The following is a 21,024-nucleotide window of genomic DNA, read 5'->3' on the forward strand; positions in this document are numbered from 1 at the left end:
GAAACACTCACTAGTGGGTGGGTGGGAATAATGTTTTCTGCATTTATTGAGTTCTGTGATTCCAGAAGACTAAGCAGCACAATGGGTATCTTCTCCAGGTTTGCAAAAGAGAGCAGCCATGATGGGATTTTTGTTTTTAAAGCAAAACTTATTTTTCAGATCTGTACATTGAGATGAATATTATAGAGTATCCTTCATTTTGTTAAAGTAAAAAAAAAGATTTGGCAGTTGAGGTGTTTCATGTTTCTGAATTTCTGCAGTAAAATAAAATTCTACAAAGGAATCTTTCGAACTTTAGTCACAGACTGAAGATGTGAAGTGGGGATTTTCATAGAGATGATGCTTTCTTCTGGAGGAGAAGCAGCCACAGGTCATGAAACCGATCAGGAGTGACCCAGGATGAAACTAGTTTCTTCAATGTTGAAGCAAGTAGCAACAAGTGTGGTTACAGTTGTGTTACCTTTCCAGATTGGAAATTCTTCCTATGTTCATCCGTAAGGTAGAGTTTGTTCAATTTCTAGGGCTGAATCTTTTTTTTCTTTTTCGTTTTCTCTCCCTGTGTCTATGTGCAACAGAGTTAGAAAGTTGAAAGCTAAAAAGATTGTCCAGGGATGGTTTTTTCTCCATGCATAAAACAAGTGTTTTCAGTTTGGTTAATACACACAATAGCATTAGCAGCAAGTGACATCCATTCCTGACTGTTTCAGAATGTTGAGTGCTTCTGTGTGTTTGTGTGTGTGGTATGTGCCAGTCTGTAGTCTGTCTTGTGGATCTCATGAATGTCCATATTTTAAAAAATCCATATATGACAATATCCAGTATTAGAAGATCAATATATTACTGTTGAAAACATTGTTTTTGTGACTTTTTTCTTTTTGTATAAAAAAAATAATAAAAATAAACATTTATCTCACTATTATTTACATAGTCCATGCGTGTAGGATCACTGCAAAACAAAACAAAGCAATGCATGTTTTAAAACACAGGCATGCATGCATTTTTCTTTCATAGACTGTTTCAGTAAAATGCAGTTTCCTTAAATATTTCTACAAGAAATGTCTATCTGATTTAATAATGATCATACTTAACAGAAAAAACAAAGCTTCTCCTTCAAAACCTGCTCCATATTAACTAACCAATGACAGAAAGTAAAGAACTTCTCCTAGAATGGCTGAATACTATTTTACCATTAGTAAAGTATGTTATACCTTGACCAAATCAGTTTTATAATTACTGGATTTTACTCAGATGTTAACTTGCTGCCTCATACTTTATTTTCAAGCTGGTCTTTTGCACTAATAAAGCATTTAGCTGTCTGATCACAAACCCAAATCTGTAAAGAAAAGAATGATGGAATAGTTAGCACTTCATCTTTTGGCTACTATTGGTAGAAGTTGTTCATCTGAGAGGAACCATGCCTGATTTTTAGCATTTTTTGAACTGATCAGTTATAGTATTCATATTCTCTGTTCTTTGACACGATCCTCTTTTCTTGGAGCAAATATTGCAGGGATGGTTTGTTTTTAATGTAGCTTATGGGACATTGAGCTGGATTTTACTACCAAAGAAACTCAGGTCTTTTCATCTCTTGCCCTTTATAGCTATGAAACTTCTGGAACATTGTCTCAATCCCTTCTGCATTATCACCATTAGTCTAAACACACCAGAGGCTGCAGATAGCAAAGTTTGCATTGAGAGAAGATGAGAAACACCACCTTAACGTCAGATCATGAATCAAAAGTTGGAATTAAGATTGCCGGGAGAAATATCAACCTAAAATATGCAGATGATACCACACTAATGGCAGAAAGTGAAGAGGAACTAAAGATCCTCTTATTGCAGGTGAAGAAGGAGAGTGCAAAAGTGGGCTTGAAACTCAACATTAAGAAAACCAAGATCATGGCATCCGGCCCTCTCAATTCCTGGCAAATAGATGGGGAAGAAATGGAGGTAGTGACAGATTTTATTTTCCTGGGCTCCAAGGTCACCGCAGATGGGGATTACAGCCAAGAAATTAAAAGATGCTTGCTCCTGGGGAGGAAAGCCATGGCAAACCTAGACAGCATACTAAAAAGCAGAGATGTCACCCTGCCAATAAAAGCATGTATAGTCAAGGCCATGGTTTTCACAGTTGCAATGTATGGCTGTGAAAGTTGGACCCCAAGAAAGGCTGAGCGCCAAAGAATTGAGTCCTTTGAACTATGGTGCTGGAGAAGACTCCTGCGAGTCCCTTGGACTGTAAGGCAATCAAACTGGTCAGTCCTAGAAGAGATTAACCCTGACTGCTCTTTAGAAGGCCAGATCCTGAAGTTGAAACTCAAATACTTTGGCCACCTAATGAGAAGGAAGGACTCACTGGAGAAGAGCCTAATGCTGGGAAAGATTGAGGGCAATAGAAGAAGGGGACGACAGAGAATGAGGTGGCTGGATGGAGTCACTGAAGCAGTAGGCGTGAGCTTAAATGGACTCCAGAAGATGGTAGAGGACGGAAGAATGTTGTCCATGGGGTCGCGATGGGTCGGACATGACTTCGCAGCTAACAACAACCTCAGATCTGACAAATGTAATGTAAGGTGGTCTCAGCTATGAGATGAGTTATTTATTTATTTATTTTATTGGATTTATATACCGCCCCTCTCCCAAAGGACTCAGGGCGGTGTACAGGGCAGTTAAAACATGGTATACAAAATTAAAAAATAAATTAAATTAAGTTAAATTAGCCCCAACAAGACAAATTCTAAAGTTTAAAATCCCAATCCCTCAGTCCAGGCCGGCAAGCTCAAATAACCAGGTTTTCAGGTCGCGGCGAAAAGAGTGAAGGTCGGGAGCCATCCGGAGCTCAACAGGAAGCTGATTCCAGAGGGCAGGCATGCCCACAGAGAATGCTCTCCCCCTGGGGGCCGCCAGCCGGCACTCCCTGGCCGACGGCACCCTGAGGAGGCCCTCTCTGTGGGAGTGTACAGGACGATGGGAAGTTGACGCTGGTAGAAGGTGCTCCCATAAATAATCCGGACCCATGTCATTTAGGGCTTTATAGGTCATCACCAGCACCTTGAATCTCACCCGGAGGGCAACTGGAAGCCAATGCAGCTCGCGGAGCAGAGGTGTTACATGGGAGTATCGGGAGACCCCTATCACAACATGTCCTTAAAGAGCAGTAAATGAAGCATTTTGAAGTGCCGTTAGGGGACACATAGGCAAACCTTGGAACATTAAGAATCTATAGTCTCAGTGTTCATGGCAGATGTATGAAGATTTAAAGAGAAAAGCACATTTCTTTTTTCTCTTTCAAAGACAAATGACAAAAGTATTGTTCTTGCTTTAACAACAATCCAAAGTATATGCCATTTACATATGTTTGATAGGTGTTGGGGGAGTTAGCAAGCGCACAAAAAGGAGTTTGTGGAAATCATCCTACTATCTCTGTTTTGCTGCTAGGTACTAAAACTCATGCAAAGTAGTAAAATCAATATTATGTTGACAGTGAACAGTTATCCTTTTCAACCTCAAGGTAATTAGAAGGCCTTCTTTATTTATGAAGACCAATGTATGTGAATCAAAATGTGGGTAAAGAGGACTTCTGTTTTTTGTGCCTGCAGCGCATGGCCGTGTGAGAGTGGACGTCCGATCCCCACGGCTAGTTTCTTCCTGCTTGGGGGACCCTAGATGGGTCTGAAGTTGCCCCGGAGAGGTGACTGTGAAGGAGGGGTGCCCCGTTGATCATGAAGCGATGGGAATCGCTTCATTTGACCCAGGGAAAGACTTCTGAACCCGACAGGAGAAAGGCTAGCGTGAGATCAGCGTCTAGCCCAAGCTGCTTGCAGCCGAAGTCCCAGATCTCAAACCTAAACATCGGTGAACAGCGTGCTTGGAATTGGTGAGAGTACTGATGTTCTTTCTTCAATCTACTATTTAAATCCTTGAAAAGATTCCCAAAGCAAGAAAACCTCCAGAAGTGAAGGGAGGGGACTATATCCCCATTCCCTTACAGACAGAAGTGGCAAATTAACATAAAAGGTGGAAAGAGATATACTAAAATTTGATTTAAAATATTTCAGTCTGGACAAATCTAGGAACTAAAAAACTGTCAAGATTATACCCTAAAAAATTTCTGATGGAATTATAAAAATATGTAACAAAAATAACTTTCTGAATGAAAGAAAACTGAAAAAAGAAATAACTGCTGACATGTAGTGGAGAATCAGAGAATAGAACACTAACAAATAAGGACTCAGAAATTGGCAGGATGCCCAGAAACAAAGAAAAAGTTGTTCCTTTGAATTGCAAATAACCTTGAAGACAGCTGGGAACAAAGGAAGAGCCAGCTATAAGATTAAAAAGTGTTTGAAAGGAAAAAAAAAACACCTGGACTGTTGCTTAAACCAAATAACTGTTTATGAAAAAAACCCTTGGCTTTTTGGCTAATCTTTTAGAGGAGAATTTGCAGGAAGGATTTAAAGTGGCTTAATATACTGAATCTGTAATTTTGACTGACTGATAAATTGACTTTTGAATTGAAACATTGATGAAAGATTATTTGAAGGGGGGAGACAACATGGATATCACATACGTATCAAAAAATGACAGGATGCCTCATTCAATATTTTCTCCTGAAGGACTTAGCTTGGAAAATCAAGCGCCTCCACAAGCAAATACTTCAAGGCAAGATAAATACTTTCCCGGAGAAAATATATGTAATGTTAGGACAAATACAAATGACAATAGATTCAAATCACGATGAAATTTGAAACAACTTTGAGGATTTAAATAAGCATATTTCCAATCTAAATCTACAATTAAAAAATGCCCAGGAAATAACAACAAATGAACAAATAAATCAGACAGCAGACTACAAACTAGAAGAGTATGATCAAATTGATGAAATAACAAAGGAAAAGAATTACAATTTGACACAAACAGGAAAAAAATCTACAAGGTTCTGATACAACAAGAAAAATGAAATTATTAGAACTATTAAAGTTTGGGGGAGAGAAAGAATTTATTTTACTTACTTCATCTTTTGTATTCCCAACATCATTTGTAAAAATACAGGAACTGTTGGGTAAGCGGATTACATCAACTTGGAAAATTACTTGGCAAAAGAAGATCAGAGACAGATACAAGAGATTTGACTCGCCCTACCAGATGGACTGTTACATGAATAAACATTTGTTTGAATATGGCTAAAAGAACAGAGAATTTCGAACATAAAGGGGCCTTATAACAAGAAGGATAATGAGATTTAAGTAATATAGTATGTTTTATAATATATTAAATGTTAAAATAGTAGGTTGATGTAATTTTTATTAATATATGAGTAAAATATAAGCTGATTAAAAAGGATGTTATATCTAGATACTATAAGGCAGATAAAAAGTATAGTATTTTTATAATGCATGACATAAAATATTGGGATGATGTACCTAAATGGGAAAAATTAGACAGTGAGATGACTAATATGAAGAAATTATGACTGATAAGAATTGGATTGAATATAAGGGAATCTAAGCGAACAAAAATTATAAAAATAGGATGTATGCTGAACTAATAAGATGATTATGAGAATAATATAAGCTGAAAAAAATGTTATATAGTGAGATTATTATTATTTGCATAAATATAATGCCTATACCTAATATTTATATATTGAAAATATTAAGAATTATATTTTGGCTAAGGTTGAAGAAGGAAAATACAAATGGGAGAACGGAAGATCAAAGAAATGTATTATTAATATAGTAATTATTGAATTATCAAATTTAATCATTATTGACTGTTAATTAATTATTACTGTCCTTTTTTCTTGTTAAACTATAAACCAAGACAACACGCTGTACACCAGGCACTGGAGATTGTTAAAGTTAAAAACCAATAAAATATCTATTAAAAAATGTGGGTAAAGAACATGATTGGAAGAAAGTTTTCTGTTAAAGAGGAAAGTTGTTGCTTTTCTGCCAGAAACCCTCCTTCCACTCGCATGCGCCAAGTTCATAGGCTTGCTTAAAACAAATGGTTAAAAGCACATTAAAAAACAAATATAAAAGCAACTGAAAAGCAAGATGCAAAATCATTTTGAAACTGAAGTAAAGCCAGATTTTTATGCCAGAATGAATCCAGGTTGAAATTATATACATTCCACATAACTGTTCTTGCTAATTATAATTTGAAATGCAAATTTGACATATATAGAAAGGGGTATTTGCTTGTCTCTGGCTTAGTCCTCTTTTATATTAGTATTAATTCACAGCCATAAGCCCCATTCAGCTATTATAAAAACAAGAAAATCAACCTGCATTCAAGGTTTGAGTGTATATTAGTCTTACATTCCCTACAAAGGTAAGCATCTGCAGTGGAGATTCTCTTCTATCCAATGAATCTCTCCTCCTTAGTGGTTTCTGGAAATGAGGATACTAAATCATATAAAGAGCGTCTCCATTTTACACATGTGAGGGCAATACAATTGGGTCCTCCTAGACTGTTTCAGAGCAAAACAACGGCTTTAAAAGCACAAAGATCCAGATTTACTTCAGTCAATAAGGAATATACTGTATTGCTCTTGCTTTAACAACAATCCAAATTCAGGACAAAAAAAATCTAAAATACATTTATAATACCTTGTGCCAACATCCTGGTACTGGTAATCCATCTGGACCCTGCAATGAAATAAAGAATCATTTTGTATTATTGGAAAATAGCTAAGAAACAAATTCATTAATGATGATTTTGGAGAGTCTATAGCAGCTACCATAAAGAGCAGCTAATGTGAAGACCCATGCAGAAATCGTGCTGGTTTGGAGAAAAAATATATTGGAACAAACAATGTTGCATTATCCTTAAAACAATCAAATATCTGGATTCTTGTACACATTTATCTTATCAAAATGTTTTGATTTATGGAATCACATGAATCTTTGAGGCAACAAAAGTTGCAACATAGCTAAGGTAAATCCCCTTGTGCAGTCTTGTAGGACGTACTGTTGAGTTTAACTCAATAGCAGTTTATGACAAGTTTACAAAGGCTACTGTATATCCTTCTTAAAATGAGAGTGGGAGCAGATTAGGAAATACTAGCATCTTCTTAGGTATCTTTTTGAATTATCTTCCATGTTCATGTTTTCAGTTTGCAACTACCAGTTAGTGGACAGACACACTTTTGATACATTAGCTATGTAAACATTGGAGCAGCTATGTACAACATGCTTGAAAGCCCCTTGACCAATTTTCCAGAAACAAGATTAAAGCTTGTGGCATTTAGGTAAAAAAGGTTGGAATAAAATACAGAAAGTAGTACTATTTATGGAACCTGACATCAGATTTTAGAGTTTGGAATTTTCTCCTAAGCATCTGACAGGGTAGATTAATGGCAACCACTAAAGCTGATGCATCACTGATTACAAAACCTGACTGAGGAATTAGAGCAGACATGAGTTTTAAAAAAGGCAAAGCAAATAGAACAATTAAAGTCAACCATGATATTCACAGATGGAGAAGACCAGAAGACTGGACTGACAAAGAGGACCTAATTGGGAAGAGGTGAGTTGGAATATCCTCCCAATCCAGGATTTTGTTGAGATTTTAAGAGTTTGCCCTGAGCACCCGCATGTAGCATTAGCTGTTTTATGTAGTTCAACTAATGCAAACTTTAATAATCCAATGAAATAAGATACATACTGTTCAAAGGGACAATGGTGGGATCAAACAAAACTGAAAAAATATCTTATGAAGCAAATAGCTTGTTAGGAAGTAAAAAGGTGATTTGAAATGGCCCAGATTTAGGCTTTAAAAGGAATGTCCTGGTGCTTTGAATCATCTCAATTTCCCACCAATTATTAAGTTGTGACAGCTATAATTCTGTGGATCATGAAATCAGCCCAATCAAACCTACTTTCCCAGGGCCAAAGCAAAGATAGAGAGGAAAGAAAAAGAGGGTACAACAGAAACCAAGGAACCCTTAATATTAATGCAAAGGGAAAACTAGCCATATATTATGAACATTTGGCTGAACCTTATTGCTAAAACACAGATCTGTATACTTGTATCACTGCAGTAACATAGATCAATTAAATGTTGTCTTTGACATCCTGTGTGAAATCACGTCAACTTGCTCACATATTCTTATAGTCTAGCAGAATCTGCTTTTAAAATATTTTAAACACACACACACAAAGCAAGAGCCAGAGAGAGAGAGAGAGAGAGAGAGCGCAGTAACTCCTTTGTGACTGGCTGTGTTACAGAATTTTGTTTCCTATACTCAAAGTAGTGAGATGCTGATCCAAACTTTGAAAGACTTTAAACATGGAGCTACAGAAATTCCAAATGAAAGACTTTTAAGAAAGGTGTGGAGCAAAGGTTATATAGCTAGATCTTGGGAACATAAAGAACCCATGCGACACTCCAAATTTGGCATACTCTTCTAAATTCTATTTTGCCTTTCTTAGCATCTCCAAACTCGACATTAAACTCTGAAATGTTATTTCTGTTTTCCTCTTAGGTTTTATAATTGCTTCTTTTTTTAAAAAAATTGTTTTAACTGTTCTAACTTGTAAATATGAAGTGCTTTTAATTCTCTGTGTGACCAGCCATACGCTAAATAAATAAGCATCTGCTGCTTGGTACCTTTTAAATGGAGAAACCAGAGACTCAAACTGAACCCTTCACCATGCCTAGCCTTTGTTTGGAATGCCAAGGGGACTGTGCCAAGCTACTTCCAGGGTACACATTGGGGAAAATGTTGTTTGAGAATCTACATTTATCCCTTTATCTTTCAATGGTACCAGATGCTACATATAATAATATATGTATTATATATTTTAATACAAAGTTCTATTCAGAAAAAGTATACATTTTGTATACTTTTTCCGAATAAAGCTTTGTATTAAAATATGTATGTTGTTTTTCATGAGCATTAAGTAAGCCAGTCTCTGTGAAAGAGAAAGATAGTTTCCAGGCTGGGAGGAAGGGAGAATATGCCAAGCAGAAAAAGTCATGCAGGAGGAAGGAAGGAAGAGAAAGATACTGTACCAAAGGACAGAGCATTTCCACACCATCCAGTTCTGGTAAACCTGGCTCCCCTTTAAAAATGAACTGTTAATTGAAAATGGAGAGAAGGTTAATAGGAAAGGAAGAAGGAGCAGAAATAAAAATTCAGAGATTGACTGAAATTTATAGCAGGAGTGGGCAACCTCCCAAGAAGAGGCCTTCTAGTGATGAAGTGATGTGACCTGATGGAGCTGATCAAGTTCTTTCAACCCTAACCTTTTTGTTTTGTTTTGTCTTAAAGGGAAGGAACAGGAGCAGAAAGAAGGCAAGCTGTTCCATTTCCTCTCAAAGGCCTGCATTTTGGGGAGGGATGTTGGTGTTTCAAAGAGTGGACATTGGAAGCAGTTTGACTTGCAGAGGCCTCCTGCTCCTTCTGCCATCCTTATTTTTCGAGGGCAGGGGGAGAAATCACAATAATGGTGCCCTTGGAAATGGAATTTTGGTGATGTGACCAAAATTGGAAGCCACAACCAAGGGACTCTGACCACAGCCTGCTGGCTGCTCACTTTTTTCTACAGAGGCTTCAGGACATTCAGGATAAAACTGACAGGTGACAGGAGGAAGAACAAAGGCCTTTCTCTTTTTTTAATAAAGTAAATGGTATTCTCCTAAAATGACAGGCGAGGAGTGTGGTTTTCAGGATGGCTTGTGAGATGTTTTTAGCCATCTGTTCCAATATTAGGGAGCAAAAGCACATTCCAGTCTGTGGCATAAGAAAGGCCAATAATCAGAAGTATTAGAATTCACTTAAGACACTTCGTTCCAAACAGCCTCTCTCTCCAAATGTTTTGAAATAGATTGCTTCTTATACTAAAGTTTTCAAACATATCAAGAACATTTCCCCCCCCCAAAAAAAATAAAAAAAATCATACCACTGGGCAAGGCTGATCTAATCCAGGAGGCCCTGGTTCTCCTTTTTGTCCTTTTGCTCCTTTTCTGCCCGGCAATCCTCTTTCTCCCTATAGACATTAAATAAAAGTATACATATATGCTTAAAGAATTTGAATGACAAATGTCTCAACCTTCAGCTAGCACCCAGTTCTTCTTAGCTTTTGCATTATGGAATGTTCTATTTGTATTAAATGATTGACACAGTTTCAGACCCTTCCTATAGAAACATTTGACTGATGTAAACAATCGATATGAAGCCAGTGATCCAAGAAATTAGCTCAATAAAAATTAAGATGTTTTCTCTTACCATAGGGGACTTGCCTATATATGATATTGTTAGGTACCAAATAAAGAAGGTTTAGAGGTTTAGATTAAGGTTAGCAACTTTTTCAGGCCACCAGCAAATAAACAATAATGGCCAAAAAAAAAGAATGCCCAAAATTTCATAAAAATCAGCACACAGATATTCTTGCTTGTAATCTCAGAGTAGAGTTGATAATTTTAGGAGATTATGACTTTTTAAAAATGTTTTATTTAAATGTGAGTTTATAGGTAGCTTAAATGCTTTGCTGCCAAGCCTAAATTAGATCTGTAATTTATAATGAAGAGTTTACAATGTGGAAAATATAAATGTGGGCTTAACACAAGTTATGTTAGAATTTATATTCATTTTTAAATGTTTCCCTATACAAATATGTGGGAAATTAACACATCAAGGAAGAGGGTTTATATGTTCTTATCAAGAACATATAAAGAGAACTTTATATGTTCTTGATAAGACAATTTCCTAGAGCAGAGATGTTTTATGAAGATGTGGGAATAAAATAAGAAAACACTCAGTGTATTTTTTTTTTAAAATAAATTTTCCAGTACAAAATGTGCAGCTATGTATTATTTTAATTATATGAATTGTTTGAATTAAATACGTTGAATGTTTTTTCATTAAGTGAAGGATAATATTTGTACAAAATACTGTGCTGATTTAGTCAAGAGCAGAAAAGAAGACAAGAACTTTATTCAGAGAATTAGAAGTGATAGCAACCTTTTCTCCTCTTTCACTTTTTTCTCCTTTTTCTCCTCGGAGGCCAGGGAAACCCTAGAGAAACACATTGGCGACATTTAGAGTCAAATACTCAAGAATAGCATTAATCGTAAAGCAAAAGACAACACATCCTTTCTTTGAAATAAGTACAGCCAAGCATCATTCTCAGAGGAAAGAAGAAACATTTTTTGTGTGTGTTGATGTGTATATGCATGAGGTTGCACACCTATAGACATACACACCCAACCACCCACCCACCCACACACACTACAGATTCTTAATAGTGGTTCTGATGTGTATAATATTCAAATCTCTTAAGAAGCCACTAGATGGCACAGAACTCAAACTCAGTGAACAGGACAACAGCAGTGCATTATGACATCCTAATGATAGGGACCATATGGAGAAGGCTGATATCTCCAATTCAAAACCATGTGTAGTTTAGAGTTCAGTTTTTAATTTACACAGAAACTATGACCGATAGCCACTATAATCCCGCGAACAGAAAACCTGGAAGACTTAATCCCAAGCATCCTGCCATCTTTCAGTTTATGTCTTTTATTTATAAAACAGAAGTGAATGACCTACTTTAAGACTGCTTTTCCCCCCCAAATATTCAGCTGAAGGAAAACGTTTACTGTAAATACTACAAATAGAGCTTGCCTAACAACCTTAATTGGGACCAGCAACCCTGTTGCTAAACTAAGTGGTTGCTAAAATGGGGAATTAGGTGACCTTGATTGTGCTTTCTGGCTAGAAAGTGACAAGTCCACTCAGTTTCACACTTTTGGCTTTTGTTTGCCTCTTAAACACTCCTGCCTTGGGAATGCTCCAGGGCTTGCTTACTACTATCTTGTACGCACTGAAAGCAAAGCAAATGTGCCAGAGCCCAGGCTGGGAGCCATGGGTGCGTTACTAAACAGCTTGCAGTAGTCTCTTCCTCTCCATTCTCTCTACTCTGTGAGGGAGGGGGAAGCAAGCAAATTCTTTAGGCAATTTTTTTTCTTTTGCTTGACCCTTCCTCCCACCCCTACTCACAAAGTGGAGAGGTTGGAGCGGGATTTCAAGAGAGCAAGATGTTTGCTCTTCTTCACATCAAAAGCAATATGATCAGAGTTGTGGATTCACTATGAGGGTGGAGGGAAGTAAGCAGTTTCTGTACACAATCACTCCTTTATCTGACTTCTTCCCATTGTTGGTGGCATCATCACATTGCTTTCAGGGTGTGGAACAGCAAACAGCTTGCTCTCTTGTAATCCCTTCCTCTACAATCTGCTTTGCATAAGGGTGAAAAACTCAGGTCAGGCACAGGATAGTTTGTACTGAGTATAATGGCAATCATGTGACTAAATGCTGTGAAAGCCAGAAATGGTTGGAAATTGGTTGTAAACTGATTTTTTCAGCACCATCATAATACTGTATATTCCCAATGAATTCTCAAGCAGGCATAAAATAATTTATTATTTATATAAATAAAGCTACAAAATGACAAAAAGCAGCAGAGGATATTTAGAACAGGGGTGTCAAACTGCTGGCCCATGGGCTGATTTCTTCATACCAAAGCCACGCCCACCCCATTGCTGGCAATGCAAAAAGAGTTGCAATACATCATGACATGTCACATGACATTTGACACCTGTGAGTTAGAAGGACTAAATTAGCAGAATTCTAACTTTTTTGCATGTTATTCAAAAGTATATAGGGGAGACTTAAGGTGAATCCTCCTGGATTCACGGCTTAATTTGGAAGATCATCTAACGGCCGTGACCAAGGGGGCCTTTGCACAGGTTCACCTAGTGCGCCAGTTGCGCCCCTTTTTGGACCGAGATGCCCTATGCATGGTTACCCATGCCCTCATCACTTCTCGCCTGGATTACTGCAATGCTCTTTACATGGAGCTGCCCTTGAAGAGCTCCCGGAGGCTTCAACTGGTGCAAATGCGGCTGCACAGGTGCTTATGGAAGTATCTCAGTACTCCCATGTTACACCACTCCTGCGCGAGCTGCATTGGCTTCCGGTTACCCTCCAAGTGCGATTCAAGGTGCTGGTAATAACCTTTAAAGCCCTGCATGGCTTAGGCCCAGGGTGCTTGCGAGACCTCCTGCTGCCATTGTCAACCTCCCATCGCCCAGTTCGCTCCCACAGAGTCGGCCTCCTCAGGGTTCCATCAGCCAGGCAATGCCAGCTGGCGACCCCCAGGGGGAGAGCCTTCTCTGTGGGCGCGCCGACCCTCTGGAATGAGTTGCCTCCGGAGCTGCGGATGGCCCCTGACCTTCGGTCCTTCCGCCGTGACCTGAAGACGTGGTTATTCCAACAAGCGGGCCTGGACTGACTACGATTTTTAATTAGGCTTTTACTGGGTTAAATTGTTTTGTAATTTTGTATTTATTGTTTAATTCTCTTTTAAATTTTTTACTCTATGTTTTTTTATTATTGAAAAGTTTTACAGTACATTTTAAGTATACCCCCTCCCTCCCCCTCCCCCCCACATCCCCCCTCCCCCCGACTTCCCAGAGCTGAAAGTAGGGTATTGCCTCTAACAAGCTTAAACTAAAATATGCTAACCAACTATGAATACACTTTAAATCCTATCGCACTTTAACTCCCCTTATGCATAGATAAATAATAGTACATCTTATAATTCTAATATTCATTCATATGCTAGGTGAAATTTTTTGTTGTTGTTGTTAGTTGTGAAGTCGTGTCCGACCCATCGTGACCCTATGGACAATGTTCCTCCAGGCCTTCCTGTCCTCTACCATCTTCTGGAGTCCATCTAAGCTCACGCCTACTGCTTCAATGACTCCATCCAGCCACCTCATTCTCTGTCGTCCCCTTCTTCTCTTGCCCTCAATCTTTCCCAGCATTAGGCTCTTCTCCAGTGAATCCTTCCTTTTTTTAGTCCCATATTTATTCTGAATATATTCAATCCATCTTCTTCATTCCGAAATATATCTCTGTTGCGATTGTTCTTTCAGGTATGCTGAAATTTTTGCCATTTCTGCCAAGTTTGAAACTTTTAAAGTCCACTCTTCTATAGTAGGCAGTTCCTCCTTCTTCCAATATTGCGAAACCAAAAGTCTTGCTGCCGTTATTAAATTCAACATCAATTATGTTTTTTAATTTTTATTGTTGTGAGCCACCCTGAGTCCTCAGGGAGAAGGGCGGCATATAAATGAAATGAAATGAAATGACTCATTCTTTGCAAACATTTCTACAACTCCACAAGCGGTAGGCCCACATCTACCTAGTAATCACAATCCACTTTTCTTAAAAAACCAGAGTAGAACTTAGAATTAAACAAGGTAGAAAAATTGGACAGAGCATGGATTCTGGAATTATTTTCAATCTCTTAATAGTACCTCCATTTTGGGTTGCCTGGCCAGGAAGGGTGCTCAGAATAGAGCCATCAGTACATTCGGACCCACTGTCCACTTTATTTCCATTGGAGCATAACAGTATTAAATGGATGTTTTTTATCTGTAGCCCCTGGCCAGATCCAATCAACGTTTGAATGTGAACGCCTTCAACAGGAGTCTGTATCAACCCCCAGGGATTAATGGCACTATCCATTATTATTATATCCATAACAATATGAAATCGTAGCTGCCAATTCTTTAGCTGACATTAGTCTTCATACTCATCAAATTCTTCCCAATAATTTAGGATGTTGTAATGTATTGGCATAGTATATGTGCTAATCCAAGCAATATGATATTTTGTAATTGACAGATGAAAATTTTGTGCTGTCCCAAGATTTTTTTGTTATGGCACCCTGTGTGCCGATAACCACCTCAGCTGGTTTACACCATAATCTTTAAATTTCAATTTTCAAATTTTGGTACTTGGTGATTCTTTGTCTTGTTCTACTATTCCCTGGTATTACCACATCAATTGTCCATACTGCTTTTCAACTTCAGTTCAATCTGGTGTGTTATGAGCCAAAACTATTATCAGCTTGTATTCAGAAATCCCACAATATTTTAACCTGCTCATTTTTTATCACTTTTTTTTAACTACCAGTTTTTCATTACAGGCACATGATAATTTTACAGATGTTCCAGTGGATCATTTTGGCAACTATATTATGTCATTGTTTATAATCAGTTTGTGTGATCTTCTTGCATGAGCTGAGTATATGATGTACTGTTCCTTCTGCTGCTTTGCACAATCTGTACTTTGAATCATTTGATGCTCTTTTTTAGTTCTGATCTTTTTTTTGTTAGTTTATCATATAAAATACAAAACAAAATAATAGGAAAGATAGGGGAGGGAAAAGGGAAAGGAAAAGTGTAGAAAGGAGGGGCAAAAGAAAGAAAAGGCGTTGATTTCCGACTCCCTTTGGTGCAGTAGAATAAGATAATAACATCAAACCTTCAGCTTTTTTACTTTTACATAGTAGTATAAACTAGCCATTTCTATAACAACAAACAGTTCTGGCCTTGATTGCATTACAGGAATTCCTTGGCATACAACCATAATAAAGCCTGACCATTATGGTCATATGTTATAATGGCCATAAAACAGGTCAGTCATATGACCAACCCAATTTTACAACCTTTTTTTTTGCAGTGATCCTTAAGCAAATCTGCAGTCATTAAGCAAATGCCACAGTTGTTTGCAAAACCATTGCTTATCTAAATCAGGGTTCTCCAATCTCTGGGCCACGGCCCACTAGTGGGCCATGAGTTGTTTGCAACTGGGCCGTGGAAACGGGCGAGCACATGTGCATCCCCACTTGCGCGAGCAGTGGGCAAGTGTGTGCATGCGTGCTCCATTTGCATGAATGCCATGTGCGTGTGCACACTCACACAAATGGAGCTGCACGTACCCATGCTTGCCAACCACTCACACAGAAGGATTCCCATTCCACCCCCACCCACACAAAGCCAGAAAGGCTAGGGAACTCTGATCAAAATTATTTCCTGCATTACTTGGTGACATACTAATGACACTGTAGATAAAGTATTGATTACTTACATCTAATCCTGGTTCCCCTATCTTTCCCTGCATTATTAAAAAGGAGAAATAGAGAATATTGATAAGATGACAGTGGAATAGCACATTAACTAGGTTATGTTAAGTCTATAATTTATATAAAAAAATACCAAATCCGGGTATCTTAGTAGATTTAGCTTCAATGGGAGAATTAAGCAATATCCTATCTATCTACTACTAATTTCCATGTTTACTGCATTAGGATTATGCAAACCTTTATACAGCCTAACTTTAGGGTCACCTGTCATTTTAGTAGGGCAAAAAGAAAGCAAACATGATAAATGTTTTTAATTATTTTTGTAGATGCTTATTTTCAATTACAAACATAGATAGATTTTCTCCTATATTTTATTCAGGCAACCTGGCTAAAATACATCCCTGAATTTAAATCCATGAGAATTGTTGCATATCCTACTACAACTGTTTGTTTTATGACAGAGAGCTAGCTGCCTTCTTTCTACAAATGTAGATCCCTTCAGTAGATACAAGAGTTTCAGGCAGAATCAAATGCCCAATGATCTTTCATGAGAGAAGGATTTAGTCTGTTGTGGTAAAGTGATAGTAAATATATCCAAAATGCATTATTTAGGGGACTTTATAGCACATTAAAAAGGAGCAATGCCTTTTAACATTTTTTTTAAAAAGGTTTCAGTTCCTACCTTCTCCCCTTTGGTACCTGGTAAACCAATAAGTCCAGGAGTGCCAGGAAGACCCTAGAGAAAATGAAAGTTATCAGAAAGATTTGGGATCTTACTGCTCTACTGGGCAGGTTTCATAAGACTCTGTTACTCACATGTGGCCCAGGGACACCTTTTTCACCTTTATGGCCACTTTCACCTTTTGCACCCTTTGAACCATCTGAGCCCTAAAGGAAAACAAATGTTTTGATTAGACTCACATAAAGGTAAAGGTAAAGGTTCCCCCGCACATGCGTGCTAGTCGTTTCCGACTCTAGGGGCTGGTGCTCATCTCTGTTTCAAAGCCGAAGAGCCAGCACTTGTCCGAGGACGTCTCCATGGTCATGTGGCCGGCATGACTAGACGCCAAAGGCGCACAGAACGCTGTTACCTTCCCACCGTAGTGGTCCCTATTTTTCTACTTGCATTTTTACGTGCTTTCGAACTGCTAGGTTGGCAGAAGCTGGGACGAGTAACAGGTGCTCACTCTGCTACGCGGCACTCGGGATTCGACCCGCCAAACTGCCAACCTTCTGATCGACAAGCTCAGCGTCCTAACCCACTGAGCCACCGCGTCCCTAGACTTTCACATAAACACATGCTATTTAATAACCTGCTTTATGTCTGCTTCATAAATCAGTTATCTTTGCATGGCACCCACTTTTCTCAAGGGAAATGTAAAATGGTATATCCTTTAAGAAAAAATATTGCCATCTTTCTAACTCTTCATTTTATCTTCAGAGAGCCAGTTTGGTGGCATAGTTAAGGTATCAGGCTAGAAACTGGGAGACTGTGAGTTCTAGCCTGCCTTAGGCACAAAACCAACTCCCACTCAGCCCTAGTAAGGAGATAATGGCAAACTACTTCTGGGGAAAAAAAAGAGCTTTCCAAGAAAGCTGCAGGGAATTGTCCAGACAGCCACTAAGAATCAAGCACAATTGAATGGAAGGGACAGAAAAAAAGCAAAAAAGCACCCTCTTCATTAGAGGAAAAGAATCTGCATTTTTTTCAGTTTCCTGTTATAATAGTAATTGAAAAATTACTATTGAAAATAATTCATGCCAATTAATATTTTGTCCTCACTGAAGCTAAGCACATCTCCCCCGACAAAAAAGCAACAAAAATAATCTCCGTATAATCAGTAGAGAAACTCTTATATAAATCAATGTGTTTTTGTTCAACTGACACCTGAGAGAGAAAGTTATTCTACAATGTTTGTTAGTTTTTTCCAATATTTAATACATTTCAAGACTGTTTACTAGGAAATAAACAAATGTTAAGGCGTGCTCCCTAGCACTGCATGTAGAACTGAAATCCTTCTTTAGAGAAAAAAATTAGAAGAATATTCCTGATCAAACACTCCTTTGTTAGTACGATGAGATGTATATGCCTAATATTTCTTTCCAAACTCTATGCTAAATATACAGTGATTTTGGAGGTTTTGCAACAGAACATGTTGGAAATTCAATTCTTATGTAATATGCTCCCTCAGTTTGAGTCCTGATTTAGGTGAACGTTTCCATAGACTTCTTCAAAAATGTCTCTGAAAAATTATTGCAAAAGTTGTTTTATCAAAGAAATAAACTGCTGTTGACTCCATCTACTAAATCCATAATCAGAATTGACCTAAATGAACTATTTTTCTTCAAATCAATGTTCTATTATCAATTAACTTCTCAATGTCTATGGTTTTCTTCTTGCATTAAATATACAAGACAGCATATGACCTGTTATGTTTTTGTTTGTCAGTATAGAGGTAGACAGATTGACCATGGGCAAGCAAAAAAGTAGTGGGAATGGGAGTGATTTCCAACTTCCTACTGTCTTCCCCTTCGATTTTTCTTTTGTGAAGCTGGTAGGGAGTATCAGAAACCACAGTCTCAGGATTAAAGCTGCCTGTGGCAGTGCAGCAATGGAGACAAGTATGTAAATGCAACTGGTCTGAAGATCTTTGATTTTCTATACATTCTGTAAGTTAGCAGATTTGAGGTACCTTGATTCAAAAATGGTTGCCCTGTGATACACTGTTTCAACTCATTGAAAGATAAACAGACAGGAGAGTTTTAGCAATATATATATAGATTCAAACTTTTTATGACACACCTTTTGTCCTTGAATTCCTTGTGGGCCCTGTAAGATAACAATAGAACATTTGAAAATAAAACCATTTTAAAGATGTAGGTTTATATCTAGTAAAAATCTTTAGATTTTTATGTTAGTAATCTACTTGTGTCCCTTCTCTCACTGAAGGCTCTTCAGTTCAGTAGAAGATTATCTGGAATGGGAAGATGTTTTCTCATTGTTCTTTGGGGCAGGTTCACTGTTGAGACAATACTTGCCCACTCTTTATTTTCTTTTCAGAAGAGGCTAAAAATTGAACTATTCCAAACAATCTTTGTAGACCATCTGGATTTGAAAGCTGGAAGTGAGTTTTTAGGTCATGTTATTAGATAATCTGTAACACTGCCCCAGGACAGGATGCAGAGCTTGGTCATAAGAACTGGATCCCTAGTGGCCTGCAGAATTTAGCTCCATGTACTGCTATTGATACATATACAGGGTCTCCAAGTAGCAATTTTAAAGGGTGTTCTTGATCAAGACAACAGAGTGTGACCTATGAGCAGAGGATACAGACTCATAGAATGGCTGAATCAGATGAAGAGAAGGTATCTCAGCAAGTGATATTCCTTTGGGAATTTTATAAATAAATATATATTCCTTTCAGAATTTTATAAGTAAATAAAATGAAGTGATATCATTACTATAATGGCCATCAACATGACACATATTAGTAGAAACATGTGCATTATTGTCCCAGGTTTAACTATTAAGGACTCACCTTATGTCCTTGTATTCCTTGAGGACCCTAGAGACAATAAATATTCATTTGAAAAATATTCTAAAATAGTATTGGAGGTTTGAAACATTTGTGCTCAAAATGTTAGCATTACAAAGCCGAATTTCCACAGCTAACTCTAGACATTTCCAATATATACTTGCTGGGAACAAAGTTGTTGCACATCAACGTTTGTGGGGCCCTATTACTCATTCTTATTATTAATATTAATGTTATTATCAATTAAAAACTTAATTCTAAATGTTTGTTACCTTGGTATACATGAATATTTCCCCTTGTATTCAAAACTATTCCCCAAATTTTATTTATTTATTTATTTATTATTTATTTAATTAAATTTTTATACCGCCCTTCTCCCGAAGGACTCAGGGCGGTGAACAGGGCATATCTTAAAACTACAAAAGTACAAAAGTATCTCTCAGATACATGGGAAAACTACTAATAGATATTTATTTATATTTCTAAGCCAATGCATTATCTTCATAATCACCAAAACAAACAAAAACATGTTAAAGGTGGGTTTGGCTCCCAAAGATCAATTCTGGATGTATCATGATGGATGTATCATTCTACATCCATCCCAACAAGCTACAGAGAGACACAAATAGGCATTTAATTCTAGAAGATCTTTAAGCATCGTACAAATAATCCTTGGGTTATGACCCTAAGTGGGACTAGAATTTCCACCAGTAAGTGAAGCAGTAGTTAAGCTCATGTCAGCCCTTTTTGAACTCTTGCAGGAACAAGGCTGAGCTGAACAAACAGAGAGTCTATGGGTATGTCTTGTTGGCACAGAGATTGCCGCCACCCCTTCCTGAAGTCCACAGGCCAGTTCCTGAGGACCACTTCTGTGTGAGTTGAGGAGCGAACTCCTGGGCCTCAGTGAAGCCCTCTAGTTCTTTCAGTTCCATCACCACACAGTCTATGGACTATCGCTCTTGAGGCAGAAGATGGGGCAGCTCAGACCGCACTCCTGCTCTGCCTCCTCTGCTGACTTATGTCCTGCTGCATCCTCCCTGGCTGGGCCTGATGAGCTCTCTTTGGCAGATGAGGCTTCGATGACCTGTGGCACTCGCTGTACATATCCTGAGGATGCATCTTTGTCTAGACCCTGGAACCTGGGTCAGCAGTGGGTGAAGAAGATGGTGAAGATCAGTGGCAGGCAGTGGCAGTGGAAGGTGGCAAGGGTAGCCAAGCCAAGCAGGATGGCCCAAAAGTCAGATATTGTGACAGATAAGCAGATGGGGGGGACTTGAAGCAGAAGGAGTTCACGCAGGGCAGGAGAAAGTGACCATGGGATGCTGCAACCAGCTGTAAATGTGGGCTGGTTGCCAAGTGTCTCAAAATTGATTACATGACTGCACTGCAATGGCCAGAATTCTGAGGACCGGTTGTAACTACCATTCATCCAGCAATGTCATAACTTTGAATGGTTGCTGAATGAATGGATGTAACTCAAGGGCTATCTATAAATGTTTGCAATGATCATCAAAGGTTAATTGTCTAATTCAGAGAGATCT

General features: G+C 38.1%; 1 protein-coding gene across 1 annotated transcript in view; it reads right to left on the reverse strand.

Moving 5' to 3' along the window:
• Nucleotides 1-462: 462 nt before the first annotated feature.
• The window catches only part of COL23A1 (collagen type XXIII alpha 1 chain), a gene marked incomplete at its 5' end in the record, with an annotated part of 327,729 nt that continues 307,167 nt past the window's right edge, over nucleotides 463-21,024 (reverse strand). The window contains 10 exons of the mRNA XM_081319969.1: nucleotides 463-562; nucleotides 6,615-6,653; nucleotides 9,022-9,084; nucleotides 9,912-9,998; nucleotides 10,973-11,026; nucleotides 15,953-15,979; nucleotides 16,630-16,683; nucleotides 16,764-16,835; nucleotides 18,751-18,777; nucleotides 19,487-19,513. Coding sequence (XP_081176095.1) covers nucleotides 518-562; nucleotides 6,615-6,653; nucleotides 9,022-9,084; nucleotides 9,912-9,998; nucleotides 10,973-11,026; nucleotides 15,953-15,979; nucleotides 16,630-16,683; nucleotides 16,764-16,835; nucleotides 18,751-18,777; nucleotides 19,487-19,513 — 495 coding nt within the window. The 3' untranslated portion in view covers nucleotides 463-517. The remainder of the gene's footprint in view (nucleotides 563-6,614; nucleotides 6,654-9,021; nucleotides 9,085-9,911; nucleotides 9,999-10,972; nucleotides 11,027-15,952; nucleotides 15,980-16,629; nucleotides 16,684-16,763; nucleotides 16,836-18,750; nucleotides 18,778-19,486; nucleotides 19,514-21,024) is intronic.

Source organism: Vipera berus (genome assembly GCF_964194415.1).
Source record: "Vipera berus genome assembly, chromosome: 2".
Taxonomy (NCBI): domain Eukaryota; kingdom Metazoa; phylum Chordata; class Lepidosauria; order Squamata; family Viperidae; genus Vipera; species Vipera berus.